The sequence below is a fragment of the Furipterus horrens genome, unplaced genomic scaffold (genome assembly GCF_987537825.1).
Source record: "Furipterus horrens unplaced genomic scaffold, mFurHor1.1.pri manual_scaffold_4, whole genome shotgun sequence".
Lineage (NCBI taxonomy): Eukaryota > Metazoa > Chordata > Mammalia > Chiroptera > Furipteridae > Furipterus > Furipterus horrens.
In genome coordinates this window covers 135,416,121-135,438,437 of record NW_028327174.1, presented here as the reverse complement: position 1 = coordinate 135,438,437, position 22,317 = coordinate 135,416,121, and the positions used below count along the sequence as shown (strand labels likewise).

The 22,317-nt window shown below is 36.7% G+C and overlaps 1 protein-coding gene across 1 annotated transcript in view; it reads left to right on the top strand.

Annotated features, from left to right (window-relative positions):
- The window catches only part of FOCAD (focadhesin), a 336,121-nt gene that overhangs the window by 264,654 nt on the left and 49,150 nt on the right, over positions 1–22,317 (top strand). The window contains exons 23-28 of the mRNA XM_090274062.1: positions 4,047–4,135; positions 7,164–7,208; positions 12,014–12,122; positions 14,893–15,009; positions 17,481–17,719; positions 21,679–21,768. Coding sequence (XP_090130188.1) covers positions 4,047–4,135; positions 7,164–7,208; positions 12,014–12,122; positions 14,893–15,009; positions 17,481–17,719; positions 21,679–21,768 — 689 coding nt within the window. The remainder of the gene's footprint in view (positions 1–4,046; positions 4,136–7,163; positions 7,209–12,013; positions 12,123–14,892; positions 15,010–17,480; positions 17,720–21,678; positions 21,769–22,317) is intronic.

Genomic DNA, 22,317 nt, shown 5'->3' with positions numbered 1-22,317 from the left:
ACGTGCAGGATACAAAGAGGGAATGAAGCACTCCTTCCTCCCAGTGAGCTCCCAGTTCAGTGTGGGAGACTAACATGTCCACTAGCAATTCCAATACAACACCTGAGATTTGAATTTAGCTCCCAGCACAAGAAAGACTAAACAGGATTGTGGTATAACTCATGTAAATGACTTGCAATTGATTTAAGAATAAGAAAAAAAAAACCTCCATGGTTGTCTTTATAGTAAGAGCTACCATTTTTTTTAATAACTAGTGTGTGTCCAATACCTACCATACATGATTTCAATTAATCTTTGCAGGAACCCTTTGAAGTGGGTGTTGTAAACCCCACATATAATGAGATTATAAAAGGGGAAACAGGGTTAGCTAGGAAAATAAAGCAAGTGGTGCAAAACCCAACAGTCAGTAAATGAAGTAACTGGAAATGAACCGGAATCTTTTGGACACCTCAGCCCTTCCCACTGCATCATGCATTTTCCCTAACACACAATGTCATGCATTAGTAGTAACAACAAATGATGCAAATTGCTTTAATATTTTAAAGGACTGATCTATTTTTTAAAAGCCAGCCGAGAATTGTTAGTAATGCAGGTCAATTATTCTGCTTTTCTACTGTTGTGATAGCATACATCTTTTTTTTTTAAATCATTTAAAACGTCTTTTCTTTGAATTTTGAATAAATCCAGTTCCTTTGAGAATTGGTGATAAAAGTGAAAAAATGTCAACTATAATAAGATTTTCAATGTTATTTGAAAATACAACAGTGCTTTCTAGGCTATCACTATGAATTGAAGGTACACTGATGCATTTTAACTGTTACAACAAGTTCTGTAAATGACTCCACACACTTAAATTGAATCTGTGGGATCTTAGAAGAATGAGAGCAGCGGCCAGACACCTTGTCCACATCAAGAACTTCTGTCCTGGAGGATACTACTTCTGCACAGGAGTTATAGTTACTTCCCATCTGGTGCTAGACATATTTTGTAGCACTAAACTAGAGGATCATTATTAGGAGCCACATTTTATTCAATTAAGCCTAGGAGACACACTAAAGGGTACATTCTACATTATTTCCTGCAGGTTGCTTTTGATGTGAATAAGTTTGAGTTCTGAATACTACAAGTGGCTTTTGCTTAGATGTCTGCTTCCAGCCTTATCTAATTTTTTCTTAAGATGTGGGATTTGAAATTATAAGCATATCAAAGTGGTTGACATGGGAAAGAATTTGGATTTCTTCTCATTAAGATGAAAAAAATACAGATACAAGTTGATTGACAGTTCAGAGTCCATTTTGATAGCCCTTTACAGCCGTCTTTACCTTGCTGCCCTTGCGGGATGCAGAGAAGGTTAAGGTCTCCAGCTTTTATGTAAAGGGCTTCCAGGAATTTTGCAGGAGAGAGGAATTAAAGCAGGTTGACTGCAGACACGTGTTTCCTGAGTCAGTCAGCTAGCTGCAAATAATCTGAAATCAAAACCAGGTCAGAACTGTGACCCCTAGTAAATTATTCTCTGACCTTAGTAAATTACTCTGACCATTTGTAAGGGTTGTTTGTTTGTTTATTTGTTTTTAATGTTTAGGTTTGGAGCTAGATGAACTTGCTGACTATAATCAGTGAGCTCTTGGTTACATAGGCTGGAAATTTTCTTTTCTAAGCAAGAGGGATTGATTAAAAATTGGAATCTCCTGGCAATCCAAACTCTCAATTCAGGTGATTATATCATCCTTTTCTGTCCCCATGAGTGCTTCCCAGCCTTAACCATAGCTTTAACCAGAAGCAGAGGTGACCGAGTTGAATGCCAATGGGTCTCTGTTACCAGTAGGCAGAGAAGTGGAAAGCAAAGTACATCTGGATAAATAGCCTAACATGGACTGGTTAAGGACATTCAAGAAGAGGGAAGTGAGAGGAACAGAGTGTGAGAAAGAAAAAATTATTTACTTGGTCACAACAGATAGGTTGTACGAGTTCATGGCTACAGGAGAGATTAGAAAAACAGGCCTTTTCAAGAGGCTGCATGTGTACTAGCTTTTTTTGTGTTTTATTTCTAAACAGATTTTAACCTTTTAATTTTCTATTCCTTTTTTGGAAAAGCATTATGAAGTGTTTTGGGAAGAAAAGGCATAATTTAAGAAGCATTACAAATAAAGACAGGCAATAAAAATTATTTTCTATTTTTCCTACCCTCCTAGGAAGCCAGTATCAACATTAAATATTAATATCAATATCTTGCCAGTTTAGTTACCTTTGATACCTTGCTCTAAGAGGTGATGGGGAAAAATATAATAAAAAATTATTATTAAAAAAAAGAAGAAAGAAAGAGCCAGGATTCTATCTTTGAACACAGGGAGATGGGCATGGGTATGATTGAAGTAAATGGAAACTATGAAGGATGTGAATAGAATGCCCATCAAATCTCCAAGTGCCTCACCTGGTGAGCCCCAGAGCATTGTGTGGTGGAGGTTGCGCTGTACAAGGACTCCTTAGACTGATAAAACAACCTGTGAGCCCTCTTTCAGTGAGCTCACAGGCTGGTAACTGAGAGTATTTGAGAGAAATAAAAGGACATGCAACTGTATCGTCTGGATATTACATTTTGGGGAACCTTTAGCTCTATGAGAGTATACAGATGGAAATATGAATTATTTTACAAAGGATTTTAATATGTCATGAAAGAATGTTTTGTAAGAAGATTGTAAGGGGAGGTGGGATTTTTTATTATTATTGACAATTTACCTGGTAATGGTAGTTATTATTTATTATCAGGCATTGTGTTAAATAGACCATTTTCCACATTACTTAATATGATGCTCTGATACCGTGACATAATTGTTAGCTACATTTTATAAATAAAGAAACAAAGCTTAGAGAACTGAATTAACTTGCCCAAATTTATACTTCAGCTAAGTGGAAATGTTATTAGATTCTGACTCCAGAGCTCACGTTCTTAACTCGCCAAGCTATCTTGCTTCCCTCTCTAGAGTATATATACAGACATATATTTTTCTTCTGTAGAACATATCTTAGAACTCTATAATCAACAAGAAAAGACAACCTGTAGAAAAATGGACAGAATAGAAAGCCCAAATAGTCAATAAATATTTGAAAAGATGCACAATCTCCTCAGTGAACAGTGAAATGAAAATGAAAACCATAATGAACACCATTTCACACCAGCAAGAATGATAAAAACTAAAAAGCCTGGCAATTCCAAATGTTGATGAGGATGTGAAGTAACTAGAACTCTTACTTACTAAAATGTAGGTATGCTGCACCACCACTACTGGAAATGGTTTGATATTACCCAGTAATATAATATGCAGTCTAAGTTCTTATCCAATTTAAGGTTCACCAATAAACCAGTATTTTAATTACATTTAAATAATGTAACTGGTGATGGAGTAGAAGGGAGAGCATCTGATCAAAATAATTCTAAGTGTAAAAAAAAATATTTGAAGGTCTTGGTTTTAAAGGGATGATATTAACTGTATTTTTATTATGTAGTAGAGGTTGAGCATTATAATATCAATTTTTATATGTTCACTCAAGAAATAGAAACATAATGTGCAGCTGTTTGAGAATAACTTTTCTTATATATTACCTAAATATTAAATGTTATATACCTTCCTGCTATATTCTACTATTCTGTATGAAAACTGGTACCCAGATCCCAATCTTGGGATAGTGTCAGTTAAAATTATTGGCTGTTGACACAGGCTGATCCTTGCCATACAGGAGATTTTTTGGGATGGGACCTATGAAATTGAACTCTACTTGTAATAGATCTCCCAAAATGAAGTGCTCAGCACTAAATTTGTCAAACATACAGCTTCTTCAGGACGTGCTTATTTGGTGAATGTAGAAATACCTGAGCAGTGATGTAATTACCTCACCCACACATCCTCATTTATAATTTAATAACTATTGGGAACACTTAAGGTGACTTGGGAAAGAGTAGATCTGTTATATTTGTGTTTCCCAAATAAATGTTTAAGATAATTTTTGCCATCAAGCTTGCATGCTGATTTATGCTGTGTTTTTTACAGGGAAGAATAGCAGAGCTGGAGTTGCAATTAAAACATGGAAAAGAAGGAGCTGAGGAGGTGCAATTCAAAAGAAGCACAGCCTGGCTCTGGTAAGGGGGCTATTCCATGATGTCATGGGACGTGAACTATGAGAAGATGACTGCTTTAAAGGCTTTAATGTTGAGGATTTTAAATTCTATATGAGCCTGAAGGGGAAAACACTGAACATCTGATAGCTGTCTTTTTCATCTCCTTAGATATAAGAAGGAGAGCTTTATTAACAAATTTCATGTTTTTTATTTTTCTAAGCAATGTGAAATGACTTACTTCTCCCTTTTTTCCCTTATAACTGATTATTTTAAATGCTTTTGAATGAAAATTTTTGCTTTTCCCCACTTAATTCATTGCCTTCATAACTGACGTTTAGTCAGGAAATACTCTTCCACTCACCTGCTCCCCCCTCCCCAAGATAGCTTCGTTATTAGAAGCAGCTTTACCATATTAGGGCTTTAATTCCTTTGGCGGACACCTCCTAGTGAATTCCCACTATATTATCTAGAAATGTGTAAGTGCTGGCACATTAAAGGCAATTTAAATTGTTACATGGGTTGGGATTAATACCTTGTCAGATTAATGTTGCAGCAGCCTAAATCTAAGTAAAGTGCCCAGAATCTAAATAGTTTTGCCTGAAACCACAGGTTTCTTTAATCTAAAAATCTGTTCAAAGGTTATTTGATTTTCTATTTTTTATTACTGACAATTGACAGATGTAGAAATGCAGAAGCTTCTTTTGTGTGTGTGTGTGTACATATGTGTGTGTATGCATTGTGTGTATATATATATGTGTGTTTGACTAATTCTAACTTTCATTTTTCTATATTTAGTTTTAAAAATAACAGCAGTTAAAAATGTATGACATTGGGTTTATGATTAGAAATCAGGAATTTGGATTTTGCTTCCTATTTGCTATTATCTTTTACATGTAGTTTTAATTTCATCTTCTGACAGTGATCATTTGGTGGAGGTGGTATGTTGGCTCTACTTTTCAAAATATGTAGAGAGATACATTAAATGAAGAATGTGAGAAACAGATGGATGTCAAGGATAACTGCAATATTTAATACTGAATAACTAAAAGTCTGGAGTTCCAATTTACTAAGATGGGAAGACAATAGAAAAGCAGTTCTGTATATAGTAGGAATCAGTCTTGTGACTTGCTAAGCCTAAGATACCTAATTAGACCTCCAATTCGAGTTATCAAGTATGTTGTTGACTATATGAGTCTAGAGTTCATGGGGGAAGTTAGGGCTGGAAATGCAATTTGGGAATCATCAGCATATCTACTGCATTTATAATTATGTTGCTAGATGAGATCACCTAGGAGTAACTAAAGACAGAGAAGAGGTCAGAGGACTGTGCCCCAGAGCACTTCAACATTTAGAAATGGAGACCATGAAGAAGGAACCAATAAAGCACACAGAAAATTAGTAATCAGTGATACAGGAAGAAAACCAAGAGAGCTTGGACTCTTAAAAGCCAAGGGAAGAAAGTGTTTCAAGAAAGGAGCAACCAATTGTGTCAGATGCTGCTATGAGGTGGCAAAAGATGCAGACTGAGAGTTGGGAATTCAGTTTGGCCTCTTGAGAGTCCCTGGTGGCCATGACAGCAGCTGCTCTGGTGGAGTTCAGGGTACAAAAGCCAGGTCATAGTAGGCTCTAGAGAGAGTGGAAGGAGGTGAACTAGAGTCAAGTATAGACTTTTTAAAATGAGTTCTGATGTTTGAGAAGCAGTGAAATGGGACAATAGTTGGAAGGCTCTTTCTTATTTTAAAATGGTAGACAATTCAGTATGTTCACATGCTAAGAGGAGTAACACAAGTAGAAAAGGAAATATTGGTGATGTGGCAGAGAGAAGAGATGGGTAAAAGGAGAGAACTAGTCCACAAGTGGAAGGTTTGGCCTTATGTGGAAATAAGTATAGGCAGGTCATCATTTGTAAATACTCCACATTGACCGATAAAAGAATACGTTAAATTTACTGTTCTCCATCTAGGAAAACTGAGATTGGACAGTTTAGAGAATTTATTGTCAAATTAAGAATGACATCCTCAAAGAGTGCAGAATAGCTTAGATTTTGTTAGATTTCAAATGAAAATACTTATGAATGCAAAAATCTCATAATATTTATAAACACTTTGAATTTATGAAACTCAAGGTATATAGCAAAAATGTATATATCCTCTTCAAAATGTAAACATGGCAGTCAGTGATTGTTTTTCACTTTATTTCAAGGCTCATATACTAAAAAAGTTTTTTTATTCTGTGAATATTTGAATTGAGCATACCTTCAAATTCATGAGTGTAATTATTTTGTTTTAGCTTCAGAGTGACTATATGGCCAATGATTTTAGTTTTATTTTACACACATACATAGTGACTATTGCATTACCTAGGATTTTAAAATAGTAAATTGCTGTTTTTGTGAGCTCTTGTGCAAAAAAGAGTAAATGTCTTAGTTTGAGCTGCTATAACAAAATACCATAGACTGTGTGGTTTAAACAACAAGATATTTATTTCTCACATTTCTGGAGGCTGGGAGATCATTGCCACATTCTCATTGTGTCTTCGCATGGGAGAGGGAGAAAGAGGGGAGAGAGAAGGGAGAGAGAAGAGAGAAAAGGGGAAGAGGGGAGAGAGGACAGAGAGAGAGATAGTTCTCTGGTGTCTCTTCATAAGGACTCCATCCTCACCACTTCACAAGGGCCCCAGGTCTAATACCCTACAGTAGGAGTTAAGATTTTCACATGTGAACCTGGGGGGGTGGGGCGCAAACATTCAGACCATAGCAGAGAACAATATAAAGGACACACATAGTCTCCAAGGAGTTCATGATGTGATGCCATTACAACACTACCTGTACATCCTTAGTTATGTTCACCTCCTTCTCCCTCCACTAAGTGACCTAAGGAATAGGTAGGCGAAAGTCTTTGAAATAAAGCCCTATTGCAATTCTTTCACCTTACACTAAAATTCTACATATATAGTGTTTAGATCTTTAGGTTCTTATTAATAAGCCAAGGATTGGGTTCTTGCTTTAACATAACCTCTTATATCTATTTTCTTTCCATCGTTATTGCAGGGTTCGAGACATGTTGACTGATGAGATCACCAAGTCAGCTGCAAAGTAAGATTTGTTTATTCTCTTGTCAAAAATTTTCTATAAACATTTTTTTTCCTGGCAAGTACATACAATTTCTCCTTTTAGGTATTTCATAACTTTAAGAATTTTAAAGGACTTTTCAATAATTTTTTTAAAAATCGGTTATCCTTTTCTCATATTAAGTTAGTTCTTACTACACGTCTTTGTGGGAATACAAAAGAATCAGTATAATACATACTTTTACATCAAGAGTCTACTGGGAACCTTGGCTGGTGTGGCTCAGTGGATTGAGCATCGGTCTGTGAACCAAGTGTTGCTGGTTTGATTCCCAGTCAGGGCACATGACTAGGTTGCACAGCAGGTCCCCAGTTTGGGGTGCAATTGAGAGGCAACCACACAGTGATGTTTCTTTCCCTCTCTTTCTCCCTTCCCCTCTCTCTAAAAAATAAATAAATAAATAAATAAACAAATACAAATAAATAAATAAATGTTTTTTTTAAAAAGAGTCTACTGGGGTTGCACAGGTAACAAAGTGCTCCATGCTGACTTAGATTTTTTAACTTCTAATTTAGTTCATGTGGCAGGGTGGCGGGCGGATCTTTGCTGATGTGAATTAATAAATTAATCATTAAGTCTCATCTGTCATCCAGAAAATAAATCAAAGTAGTACTTCCTTTTATTCTCTTTGTGTTATTGGGTCTATGGTATCTAAAAATTGAATTTTTAAATACTAGAAATTAATATGAAAATCCAGTAAAAAAGGCAGTTTCAGTCATCTTATAGTTTTAACAAAAAATAACATGAGTATTACTATTTTGAGGCTTTTTAAGTTAAGCCAACTAAGAAAATTATACTCAAATGAACTTGCTAAAACAATCTCATCAGTTTCCTTTGTTAACAAGCTGAGTAATTGTTTCAGGCAGTAGGTTACAGTCAGCTACATATGCTTCTCCCTTCCACCATCACCTTTAGCTGCTGACATTCTTTGACATCCTTTCTTCTTATTCACCAAACAATACAGATATACCTTTGACCTAGAAGATTTCATGTGCATTGAAAATCCGTTATCCAGAAATATTTCATTGCAGTATAGTTTGTCCCCCTGTAGCTAAGTAGATTTTGCCTTTTGGGGGAAAAAAAAAGCATGATTTAACTTTGATTTACCTTTCTACCAGTAATTTTTAAAAATATTTATTTATTTTTAGGGAAGGAGAAGAACATGATGTGTAAGGAAACAGCAGTCAGTTGCCTCTTTCATGCCCCCAACTGGGGTCCTGGCCACAACCCAGGCCTGTGCCCTGAATGGGTATTGAACCAGCAACCTTTTGGTTCACATTCCTGGTACTCAAGCCACTGAGCCACACCAGTCAGGGCTCTACCAGCAGTTTCTTAAACAGGCACTTAACTGTAGAGTCTGATTTCACTACATGAGCACTCCTCAGCCTCGTGTGTCCTAAATAAAGGCAAATAGAGGCGGTAATCCTCCCATGCTCTCAGTTCTGCGGGAGGCACTGGGACATATCTGTTGACAAAATGAAAACTAAAGTACCAAGAGGCTTCTACAGGGACACATTGGTTTCTACTCATCTAGTTTGCTGAATTACAGCCACAGTGGGAGAGCACTCAACTGCATATCGGAAGTGGGGAGGTCCTGGGATAGGGGCTACCTTTGACATTACCTGTCATAGTTTGTTCTATCATATTATTCTACTTATATACTTATATCCTATTAAAAATGGTGCTCTGTCACTCACAGGAGAAAGCTTGAATACTGAAGAAACTAGCATCTTTCTTTTAAAACAAACTATAATTAGGACTCTCTAGTAGCTTTTACATTTTCCATTCTGAAATTTTATTTCAACGAGACTTTAATCTTCAGACTTCCAAAGCATTATTTCATGGGTAATACCTAATAAGAGGGTTCCCATTCTCAGTGGTACAGAGTAAAAATAATTCATGTTTTCATGGTGTTACCTTTTCACAAAAAATTTCAAAGCATTTTATAGACCTTGTCCTATTAAAGCAACCCTGACAATACTAGGCATGACAGCAAGTGAATAGGAGGTAGTTAAGGCCTTGAGGCAAACAGATTAATGATAGAGCAGGGGAAAAATCACTCTGCTGCTTTCACTTTACTTTTTCCCACTGACTTCCTCCACCCGTGTGAGGACCCCACCACCACCTCCTGCTGGGTGAGCCTTCTATTCCTTGGACCATGCACTGTCACAGGCTGGTTTGGTCCAGCGTTGGACTGACTTTGTTCTGAGCCATAAGTTAAATGCAGGAAGTAAAACATTAGTCTACAGGATTAGACTGATTTGCTCATTTGAGAGCATTTGTTTCTAAACCATCTGAGATAGGGCTAAGGGAGAATCAGATAAAACCTGATGATGGATGTAAGTTTATTTTCAATGTTATTAATTAGATAGATTTGAACCTGAAGATAAAAATCCCTGAGGGAATGGGTCACTTTACTAATATGTAACGTAATACTTTGTTCCTGAGAAAGCATCATCATAGCTCATCCTTTTATGTGCTTTTTAATTAGGTTAATGGCATCAGTTTGTTTCAAAAGACAATTTAATTAAAATGTCAGTGATGTTGCCCAGATAAATATTGTACTGATGCTGACATGTCATTATGCAAGTTAGTTACTACTGTTTGACTGTAGAGGATAGTTATTTGATCAACAAGGAGATGAGTTTTTGCTGAACCAGTTGCAGATTTTCAGCTGGCCAGCTCCTCCTTAAATTTATTTCACTAAATATGTGTTGAGTGTCTTCTCTCCATAAGTCACTGTGCTGGGCATGGAGGGCATACATAGAAGATCAAGAGCTCGTTGCGGTACCTTTGTGAAACATAGCTCAGCCTAAGCATGCACTGAGTGGACTGTGGACTAATTTTTTCTATCCAAAAATTAATGTCCAAATCTGTGTTTAATCTGTAATCAAAGGTCTAATTAATAGTGGCTTTAAATACATTTTTCTCTATTTTACAAGAAATAATGCATGCTCTGGAATGTCAAGACCAATGAGACTTTTGAAATAAAATTACTTAGGGCACTGTCTTAAAACTGAGGCTAAATTATCTTTCAGAATTTCAGAGTTAAAAAGATACTTTTTATGTTATCTTTTCTACTATCCTTGTTTGAAAAGATGTGATACCTGACTTCTGGTGACCATCTTAAATTTTTCTACAGGGGGATTAAAACTGGGGATCTAATTCTCAGATCACTGAGAATTTAAAACTTTTTTTTCTAACTTTAAGAATTTATGACTATTTTGTAGCAGACAGGCTTCAGGATATTCTCAGCTAAAGGAAAGAGGGGAAAAGTAAGAGATTTAATTTTGGTTTTATTAAGTGGTTTTACAGCTAGGCTACCTAGGAATGCCCATACCTTGCCTCACTTCTTGTTTTACTATTAGCTATATGAGTTTCCAATAATCCCAACTGCAGAACTCTAGCAAAGCCTCGGGGAAGCCACATGCTTGGATCACAAGTCTTTCTTCCTATTTTCTCCCCTACGCCATCCCCAATATAAGTGTTGTTTCTTACCAACTTAAGGCAGGTCTCATACAAGATTGAATTAAGGAACAAATTAGTAAAGAAAATGACCAAGTGTCCAGAGCAAGTCTTCAATGAGTTTAACCACTCCCAGGCAGAAGAGAGAGCAGGGAGGAGGGAATGAATAATGAATGAATAGATAGAAGGAAGAACTTGATCGTTGCACATCCCAAGTCCTAGTCTTACCAAATAAAGCAAAAATGCAAAGACACATGTGCATACTAATTTTTTAATACTCACAAACTCACATTCAGTCATGACTCTGTTTTCTTTACCCCACATATCTGTTCTATTCCAGCACTGGGGTAAATGGAATAGGTCTTGATTCAAGTTCAGGTGTCAAGTCTAGGTTTAAGGAAGCATTCTCTGTATTTATGGGAACCCACAATCAATCCTAGGGCTAACTGAGAACCCAACTGACAGTGTGGATGCTCTGCTGCCTGAATTTTGTTAGGACACAGGTGGCAAGCCAAGAACATCTCATAGTGTCCAATTTCAGAATTATAGAATAATACTAAGTGTTTATTTTTAAGTGGTGAGTGTATTAAAGAAGCTTAGTTTATTGATACTAAATTCAGAAGTCAAATTTAAGATTTTGCTAATATTAGAAAACTATCATTTAAAGGGAAACTCACAATCCAAATAGTCTAAAAACAGATCCTTTCCCCCACCCCCCATCTTATCTAGGGTCTCAAAATTTCATTACAAACTGACTTTGAGGTTGCTGGCTTTGACGTGGTAAGAGACAGAAAGTGAGGAAAGCTGCCGGTTTGACAAATTGCTAGGAAAGTATGCTGTCTCAAGTGGTTCACGGGAAGCTGGTTTCCCATACCAGTGTTTTAAGAAAGTCAAAGGCCAGTTCCATTCAGCCAGGCTTATTCACCTGACTCCTTGGTCGTGTTGCCAGAAGAAATTGATACATTTATATTGGCCAAAGATGACAAAAGAACAGGTAGGTTAGGAAATGTAATGTCAATTGATGAAATAAAAATTTTAAGAACTTGGTGTGATGAGCTTGGATTTTTAAGTTATAAAAATGTATAATGACCTTCCATCTATAAGAAGAGTTAAAAATCAGCACCAGTTTCAGAAGAAAGGAAGAAGCTGCTGGCATCAGGGAACAAACAGACCTGTGTTTATGAGACGCAGTGAAGGAGCAGGAGTGCTTTTTGACCTCATCTGCCCTCCCTATAATAGCGCCTTCTTTTCTCCTAGTTAATGCCCCAAAATCCTCTCTTGGGATTGTTTTTGTTTGTTTTAAACAGGGACAGCCCAGTGGTTAAAGGCAACGCGCTGTTAGCCTTAAGCAGCCTTGCTGTCGTCGTATGCAAACATGAAGCCAGCCTCTCCTCAGATGCCGAGGGGGTCCTGGAGGTGAGCTAAGGGTGATGTGAACCAGTGGGCTTTGGCTGTGTGACATTTGAAAAGTGAGAAGTCTCTGGAAGCGTGGCTGTGAATTCAGGAGGTTAGAGTCTGTGTCCGCAGCGCCCAGTTAGGCTAGTTGGTGGCCTTTACTCTGTGAGCTGTGGTGTCTCTCTGACGCTTTTCTTTGCAGCTTTTCTGTTTTGCTTTCTCCATCACAGTTAAGTGGTCATTTCATCTGAAGGTACCAATTTTATGCAACCGGGGTTGTCTTTTTGTGATTACATCAGTGGTCACCAATCTTAGGAGGTTAACTAGGCTTACTGAAAGTGAATAATGCTGTCAAGAAATGATAAATAAGCAGTGTTTACTGACTGAAAAAAATTATACTTTGCATTTTAATTGTAGATGTCAATGACAAAGTGTCTATTCATTTTTGCAAGGCATTTATTTCTTAATTAAACATGTGGTGAGCTGGCCAATGTTCATTTCCAATATACTTTTTCAGATAATTCATATCTGTCAAAATAAAAAGGCATGGATTTATTTTTCTTACAAGCACCATTATCTAGTGGCTATCAGTATCCGGAGACAGTATAGTCTAGTGGTTAAAAACATGGGCTTTGGAGTAGGAGAGCTCTTTATTTAAATCCTAATACTTGCACTTAACTAGTTCTATGGCCTGCTGTTGGTGACTTCCCTTTTCAGAGCCTATTTCACCACCTAAAATGAGGGTAACGATACTAACCAAGTAGGATTATTGAAGGATTAAGTGAATTAATGTATGGAAAGCACAATGGCTGGTACATACTAGCCTCTCAATAATAGTTGCCATTATTGTCACCATCACCATATACTTTATCACTTCTTGATGCAAAAACTGGACTTTATTTGATGTTATTCAGCCTGTCTCTGTCTCCACAGAGTGTCTTATGGGCCATCTGTACTGTTTTTTAACTCATTTTATCTTTACAACCCAGGAGGTAGGTGTAATATTCTTTTCCACGTTAAAGACAAATGCTCAGAGAGGCTACACAACTTTCCTAAGGTAACACAGCAAATGGCAGTACCAGGATCTGAACCCAGGCAGTCTGGCTCCAGAACCTATGTTGTTAATTGCTAAACCAGCCTGCCCTGTAGTGCAGTTTTATTTCATGGTGGAGTTTTTTATTGCAAGCAAAGAAATGGCTCTCATTTTTAAAAGGAATTAGAAGAAGGAATCTGGAAGCCCAAGGGAATGAAAGCAGAGCTTAAAAATTGGGTTTTGGAAAACACAGTAACCAAGGAAACTTGGTAAGTCCAAGACGGTAACTGATGAGCCATCTCAACAACCTCCACCCCCTACCCTGACTGGGATGGATCAGCTTTAGTCATTTACTGTCTTTGCATCACTCACTTAACACATTGCGTACTGGGGTATTTAAATGCCTTTTAGAAATGACAAGAATTCTCGCCACCCGTACGCAATGTGTTAAGAGGTAGAGTTCCATAAATTCCTACACTTTGGGTAGGGTAGGACAGGTAGCTTGACGGAGCATTTAACCAAGCTTCAAATCATGAGAGAGAGAATTCCCCAAAGGGTGCTTTTACCAGTACACGAGAATAGGTGCCCTGTGGCAAAAGCTACCAGTGTATATCATGTGGGGAAGGGAAAGAGATCAAGGGATTATTGCATGAAGGATAAAAATGTAATAATAATTACTATATAAAATTTTAACTTTAAACCCAGAATCTTCTTTTAATGATGAGAAAGATGAAATTTTTAAGAGAGGAAATATCTAGTATCCTTTAAAAAGAGACATGCACCTGTACAGGCAATTTACCCCAGTAATAAGTGGGGGTTCTAGCTCAGACTATGAATTCCAGGCTCTCTTAGTCTTCTTTATTCCCCCACCCTTTTGTCCTGCACTGGAACACATAGTACACAAAACGTTGAGAGGCCACACAGCCCAAAGATGGGCTTTGCTTTTATTCTTGATGACCTTGGCTTTAGCTGTTACTCAATACAAACTCAAGATGTCATTACTTAATAAAGTTGAAGTTTTCAAACTTCTTTTAAATCTGCATATGACCAACAGCTAAAGATTTTTTAAAAAGTCTTGTTTGATTCACGGAATTAATTCCAAGGAGCTACTTAACACTGCACTGACTTTTAGTTTGCATGACCTGAAAACACCATGTGAGTTAATGAATGCTTTTGACATCTATGATCATGAATGATTTTTAAAGCCAAATTCTCTCTTCAATGAGTTGAGTTTTGTTGTTGTTTTGTTTTGTTGCGTTCTATTTTCTTTTCCAAATGTAAAATCAATTATGTTTTCATAACTGGTTAGGGAAATGTTGTGATGTTTCTTGAATGATAAGTATATGGTGATAACAGAAATACTAGTGATAATGATGAAAATTTTGTAAGGTGCTTTATTGCCTTTGTGAAATTACATCATAGAATTGAGAAATTTTGAGTTGCTTGCTCTGTACATCTCTCCCTTTAATGTCCACATTATTCTCACTGAGCTCAGGAGAGCTCTGAAGAGCTCTCAGATATGTTCTGTTTTGCAGCTTCCATCCTCTCACTTCTGTTAAGTCTCGTACGACAGGTAAATATTCCTGTTGGGACACAGGTGGTGATGTATGTTTGTCAAATACCTACTCACCTTCTTAGTCCTGGCAGGTGAAGTTTACCCTTTGATAATAGCACTTCATTCTTTAATACAGAATGGGGCTATACCCTAAATCTATAAATAATTTTTCATTATTATTTCATGTTTTTCTTCATCTTCAGGCTCAACCTAATTTCCTTCCAATGAAGGACTGGGTTTCCATGGTGTCTGATACTCTCCTGGTCATTGTGGATAGCCACTACCAACCCAGAGGACAACTTTTCTCCTGGTTTTATTATGTAAGTCTGACCAAAAAAAAAAAAAAAAAAAAAGATTAGCAAACTCAAGGGTTGATTCTGCACATATCAGTTATTCACATGAAATTCATAATGTCATGTAATGATTCTTAGGTGTACATTAGAATCATTTGGGGATTCTTAAATAAGTGTATATATAAATATAAATTATATATATATAAAATTGAAAAAAGAAATACTGATGTGTAGGCCTTATCTCTGATTTAATTGGAAGCCTTCTAGGTTATTTTAATGTGTAAGTCAGAGTTAAGAGCTACAGTTATGGTAAAATAAATATTAGCTGAAGATGGGGATCCTGAGTTTCTTGTCATAGTTTTTTGGGGGGTTTTGTTTGTTTTTTCTCCATCTCAGGAGATGTGAACATGGACAGTTCACTTAATCTCTCAGGACCTTTGTTTCCCTGTTTATAAAATGAGGCAATTGAGCAGTGTTACCTATAGTGATTGTAACCCTAGCTTCATCCTTTCTTAGTTTTGTTACTGTCGACCTGACACTTAACCCATCATCTTATTTTCCTTACCTGTAAAATGAAGGTAAAAACTAATGCTCTGCCAACTTTATAAAAGATTGTGGGGATCAAATTATATAATATATGGGAAAAATCATTTGAAAATTATGAAATACTCTATAAATACAAAATAACATGGTTGATCATAAGAAAGCACCCATTAGTCATTTTCTTTCTTCTTGCTTATATCGTGAGATTTGAAGCAAATTGAAAGCACACTTTTTTTGTTTAGGTTTCATATTCCCTTTGCTGGCTGGAGTGAATGCGTCATTTATGTATCTGTGGAATTATTATGGTCCTATCTTATCACGATCCATTGCTTAGGGAATTATAGTGATCATGGGATAATCAGCTGAGTGGCAGAGGATTATAGTTGATTAGAATGAAAATATAGCACATGTCCTGAACAGTTGTTAAGATCCGGAATTTAGCCTGAAACTCCATTGCCTTAGGTCTTCTCTCTGTGCCTCTGTCCTCCTGCCCTTGGGAGGACCTGGAATGTATTCATCTGGGCCTTAGGGTGTGAAACTAGATTTTTAACTATACCTGAGGACAAAAAAATGCCTTACTAGATGATGTAGGATTAAATTGGAAGGTAGATTTTGCTCACAGAAATACTTTCTTTATGCTAATTTGTTTTCTGTCGAAATGTTCTTATTTCTTTAATGAAGGATGAAAGACATGTTTGTGTATATGGATGTCTTTGCAATAGCTATCTGGTTCAGATCTTGCGCAGGACAGGATACTGTTATAGGTTTCTGATAACACTGCTTAGTTCTTGCACACCAATAAAAATAATCTCCTTACTAATTAGGTCATTGTTGCCTCTTATCTTTGTGATTTTTGCATTATTACACTTTTTCAAAGCCCTGTTGCAAAAGTCACTTTTTAAATCTCCAGTGCCCTAGCAGCTGGGTCATTTTGAGTAGTATTGTCATAATAGTGCTGTATTAACTAAAAGAATACCTTAGCACATGCTTGATTTTTATCCTTAAAGTACTAAAGCTTAGAGAGCAAATGAGTATAAGTTAAAAGCACTTTTTAATGTGATTGGTCTACAAGAGACAACACAGCCTTAATGGTGTGTCTGAAAAATTAGAAGTGGGTAATGGTGAGGAGTGGTAAATGGACTTTCTTCCCCACTTGAGACATATTTATAAGTGTATGTAATGCCTTGTGGGGCTCTCAAACATGACACTGTTAGAAGCTGTTCATAGTCAGCTGCCCTGTCATGGTATTAGGGCCATTATTCACTTCTTTTCCCATAATTGCGTATAGGAAGGAGCATATAGGGCTCTCCATTTCATTTTCAATAGCTGGTTATTGCTTTGTAACCAGAAGCTTTTAGGATTTTACCTTCCTTTTTAATTAAAAGGAATTAACCCCCTGTAGGAAATAATCCATCTACTGGGAAACGTTCCCACCAAAGATTTTAGGAGATCTGCCAATAGATCCCTGTGCTAAATTTACACTTGTCCTTCCATACTAAACTTAAGCTGTACCCCACTCCACTCCCACCTCATTCTTTCTCTCCTAGAAAACTCCTGGCTTTTTGGACATTTATAATGTGGCTTGGATAGCTTACTTTGGGTTTTTCATTATATACACATGTGGGCTTTCAAAACATTGAAATTCTTTCAGTCTTTCTAGTGAGGGAATTCACACCCTTTAAAAAGAGGCACTTAAATTTTGTTTTTTCAAATTTAAAAGGATATTGTTAGTTAACGGGTTTTTTAGTAGCAAATTGTTTCAGTAAGAGTGAAAACGGTGAAACTGTCACCTATAGACAAACAGAAACAGATTTTTAAAATTATTTGTTTGCTTGGTGGTGGTGGATCTAAGAGAAGTTTGTGTTGTTGCATGGTGTTTTTGTGATAGGTGTGTTTCCTTCGTGTTTTAAACAAAAGACCAACCCCCCCTGTTTTCTTTCTTTGGCGTGCCCTAGAAATCCTATTCTGGTGAGAACACAGCTAGTGCCATCGCCCGTTCTGCGGCCGCTACGGCTTTGTCTCTCCTGGTGCCAGTTTTCATTATCTCCTGCAAAGAGAAGGTTGAGGAAATCCTGAACATGCTGACTGCCAGGTTACCTGGGAAACCAAGTGCTGATGAGTCTCAAGCTGTGCAAATCCACATGGGCCTTGCTTTGGGGATGTTTCTCTCTCGTTTGTGTGAGGAGAAACTCAGGTACAGTCTATTAAAACAGCCTGGCTTTTCCTCTTTGTGGTATAGGTGGAGGATTTTACACACATACACAAACATAAGCATTTTATCTGAGCAGTATCTGCTTGCTAAAGTTTTTGAGATAGGCAAGTTAATCATTTATTCTTTATGAGTGAATTTGTCTTTCTAAAATGTCATCACATAGATATTAATGTATTTTAAGGGTTGCTCTTATTAAAGTGATAGATGACTTGGAAATCATTTCATGCTTAGATGAAAGCCCTGAATACATCTCTGTAATAGATATGAGGAAAGGTTTAATCTTATGGTGCTATAACTAAAGAAAAGCTGCTTTTGTTCCTGGCTTATAAGGGTGAAAATAATTGCTGATCCTTTATTGATATCACTGTAAAATGGAGGGAAAGGATTGGAGTGTCCCTTGTGCCTGAGGGTGTGGGAGTCACTGAATCACCTGAGAACTGTATGTACCCAGTTTTAAATATTCCTTTTATCCTGTGCCCTGGCTACAGTTTTATAATCCTTAAAGAGTCTTAATTTGTGCATATTGTGTGGCTTATTTGGTTTGATTACTCATTTTTTGGCCTGGCAGCTTTACCTTTGAATAGGGCTAATAGACTATCAAAGACTCTAGTAGAAAATTCCACTAAATGGGAAAGCTTTCCTGTACATGAGTCTAATTTTGTTGTTCATTTTTTCTATTTTATAACAAATCTTAGAATTTTATATATCTGAATGTACTGTAATGTGGTGGAGCATGAATATTTGAGTATCATGAATATTTAGATATCACTGACTTGGAATTTAACCCCATTTTCCAGCGTTGGAAATGGGTTAGTAGTGTGACATTAGCTGCTGTCAAACTTCCCTGGTTAGCAGAAGTGAACTGTCTGTCCAAAGGCAAGAAGTGCTGATTATGTGGATAAACTGGATATCATGATGCTATATTTAGATTTCCGTGTAAAACCAGTGGTTAAGTTTCATTTGTAATTTATAGAGTTTTATATGAAACCTTTAGGAGACTTGCTGTCGATCTAGGGAAATAACTGTCAGACTGTCTTTGCTCTGAGAAATCACCCAGAGAACAGTCTAGGATTTTACACCATGTTTATTGAGAAGAGGAAAGGAAAGGGATTACAGGTAAGAGGAAAACTCCTCAAGAAAGCAGTGGGGGGCAGGGGAAGGGATAAAGGAGACTCCAACAGGCCAGGAGACTCCTGCTTTGCACGTGCAGGCGCTGTCTCCACATCTTTCCGAACATACATTATGGTTAGGGTGAGTTTTGACATCAACGGGTAGTGTAGGCCGCCGACGCCCCAAAGGCACTGGGCTGGCGGGAGGAGCCTTTGTGCTCGGAGTTTGCACAGCCGCCATGGAAGCTGCAGTAGAAGCTGCACTCCCTCCCGCCGATCGCAGCGACCGGACCGCCGTGTTCTACAGTAACGGATTGCAGATCATCGTTTCAGCTCTTGGAAACATCTGTCAGATGATTAGGAAGATTGGCTTAGTCTTTGTGATCATCAATGAAACATTTCCAGAATATTCATTTTGTTCTATTCACCAGTGTTGGTATATGTATAGGCCTGAATGTGAACAAAAAGCTGCTCTTTGCATGTGAATTGACTGTTATATATTGTGTGTGCACGTGTGTGTGCATGTGTGTGTGTGAGAACACACAGTATTTTTGAAGACTTAAAACTGATTTCTCTTTTCCTTTGCCACTATGCTACAAATGGTAGCCTCTTCACCATCTGTGTTCATGCCCTTTCTTCAGTCTCCTTTCAAGCAACATGTTTGACAACTAAAGATGAGCCCTAGCAGTTTAGTTCCAAGCCACTCATTTCATCCTATCCTGGCTCTGGCCCCCTTTTCATGAGTTTTGGATAAGCTGCTTCTGGTTTTAGGACTTGACAGACTTGCATTTGTGGTTAATTTAATCATACTACTTTGAGTCATACCTGTGGTGATTCACCTAAAGCATCCACCTCTGGTTCCTAGACTGCCTTCCACCCCTGTCTTCTCCTGCTTAACCTTGCCCCCTGCAGGAGGCCCTGGGAGACACCAGGAAGCTCCTCTCATGACTGAGTGCCCTCAGAACAACTGCAGATTTTAAATTTGCCTTCATGGCCCTGTGTTTGATAGCATCCCCCTTTTGGCAGCAGTAGCCACCATTATAATTATTCATGGTTCCTACCTTCCTAATTTCTTGGAGCACAGAAATCTGAATTATATATGCCTTTGATACTAAAAAAATATTCTGCTAGATAACAACACTGTCATCAGATAATGGCATTTTTGGACAATGTTTGTATTTTTTTGAAATTAAGGTAAATGTTTTGAGGACTGTTGACTCTGAGTAGTCAATGACATCAATTAAGTGACCCGAGATAGGCCCTTAGGGGAACAGGACTAGGACAATCTGTCGGTCTTGAGAATGAAAAATCACCTTGGAAAAGAGAATGGTGACAATTCATTTTCTGCTCCAGCTTATGAAAAAAATCACCTAAATTTAAATTCCAGTCTAGAACTTATTCAGGAAGGCATATTATTTCAAAGCTTGCTTTTGTTGTAATTCCCAGAGGACACTAGTACTTTAACATTTGTTTAGCATATTTAAATAAATTTTACTCCAGAGAACAACTATACTAGAACTCGTTTAGTTAAAGCTATTAAAAGTGTGTGTGTGTGTCTATATGTGTGTGTTTTCGTTGCAAAATGTAATCCTTCACCTCAAGCAAAACCAGTGTATACTTGGTTGGAGAAGATGCTTAAAGTGCTCTCTGGCTAGGCAGCATTCCTGGGGCAGCATTCCACTTAGCACGGCTGAGGCAGCAGCACAGAGGTGACATGTGGGACCCTTGATAATCAAGTGGCAGTGATGAAGCCCACAACTCTGCCTGAGAAAACTGCCTTTAAGTTTGTTTTATTAAACAAGTCATAGTTTTCACCAAGACAATTACAAACTCACATCAATTACTACAGGCAAAAAAAAAAAAAAAATATATATATATATATATATATATATATATATATACACACACACACACATATGTAAAAGAATAGAACTTATAACCTCCACAATTGAAACATGAAATCAAAAGTAACAATCTTTGCATGAAAGGGATTTGGAACGGCTATTGATAATATCAGCTTAATGGATTTATTTAATATAATGAAGACAATTACTTCAGTATTCTTAGAAATATTATTTTTGGAATTCTGACTTTGGTTCTTATTTTTAGTGATTTAAAATTTAAATGAGCTAAATTTGCAACAACATGGATGTAGAGAGTATTATGCTAATGAAATAAGTAGGGAAAGACAAATACCATATCATTTCACTTATATGTGGAATCTAAAAAAAGATAAACAAACAAATAAATCAGAAACAGACTCATAGATACAGAAAACAAACTAATGATTACCAGAGGGGAGGAAGTGGAGGGGATAGATGAAAAAGGTAAAGGGAAGTAGGAGGTACAAACTTCCAGTTATAAAATAAATAAGTTATAGGGATGTAGTGTACAGCACAGGGAATAAAGTCAATAATATGACAATAACTTTGCATACCAATAGATGATTACTAGACTTATTGTGGTGATCACATCTTAAGGTATATAAATGTTGACTAACTATGTTGTTTCCCTAAAACTAATATAATATTGCATATCAACTATACTTACAAAAAAGTTTTAATGAACTGAGAACATGTAAAAGTAGCAATTTTAGGGTTTATTGGTTTGCAGATAATTGGAATGTTCAGAAACCCAATTATTGAATAAATTCTCTGATTCAGTTTATCTACAAAATAAATATATATGAATCGTCATTATTAGTATTACTTTTATGCTTTTTGAAACAAATGCATTTTCAGTAAAATATTGAGAACAAAATATTATATGGTAAGTATTTTAGACAGTTGAATAACTTTAAATAATTCACTTCCCCCTTTGGTCTTTACATAGTGATACCTCTGGCCAAAAGATGAACCTTATTCTGATGAAGTCTTTGGATGCTCTGGAAAACTGCTGCTTTGACACTAGTCTTGAATACAAGTATGTTGATTCCATTTCCTCTCCAACAGATACTCAGAGATTAGTTTTTTCTCTGCCATAAATTTTGTATTCTATGGTGAAATATTTGTAAGACCTGATCTTGTATTCCTTTGCAAAGAATTTTCAGTAATAATTAAAAGTCTGTAATTAGAGCTTGTTCTGAAAACAGTATTTCAGCAATAGAAAATTTGCTTCATACAAAGCAACAAATGTCATTTTATGGCTGTCATTAAGTTCTGTCTTGTACATGCCATATTAAGCATATATTTGGAGGCTGTGTGCATGAGTTAACCTTTATAAAGAAACTATTTTTTTAATTTGATTGGACTAAGAGAGTTTTTGACCCATATTTAGATTTCCCTGTGAAATCCAATGGCCGAGGAATCAAAATGGAAATAAATATAGGTTACACCAGGGGCTCCTAACCTCCTCAATGTTAATAGATCCCTTTTTGCCCCACAGACCACATGATTTTTTAACATTTTGTTTGTCTATTAAACTATATACTCATTTTAAAATTTAATTCATTTTCTCAAATATGTCATGAAA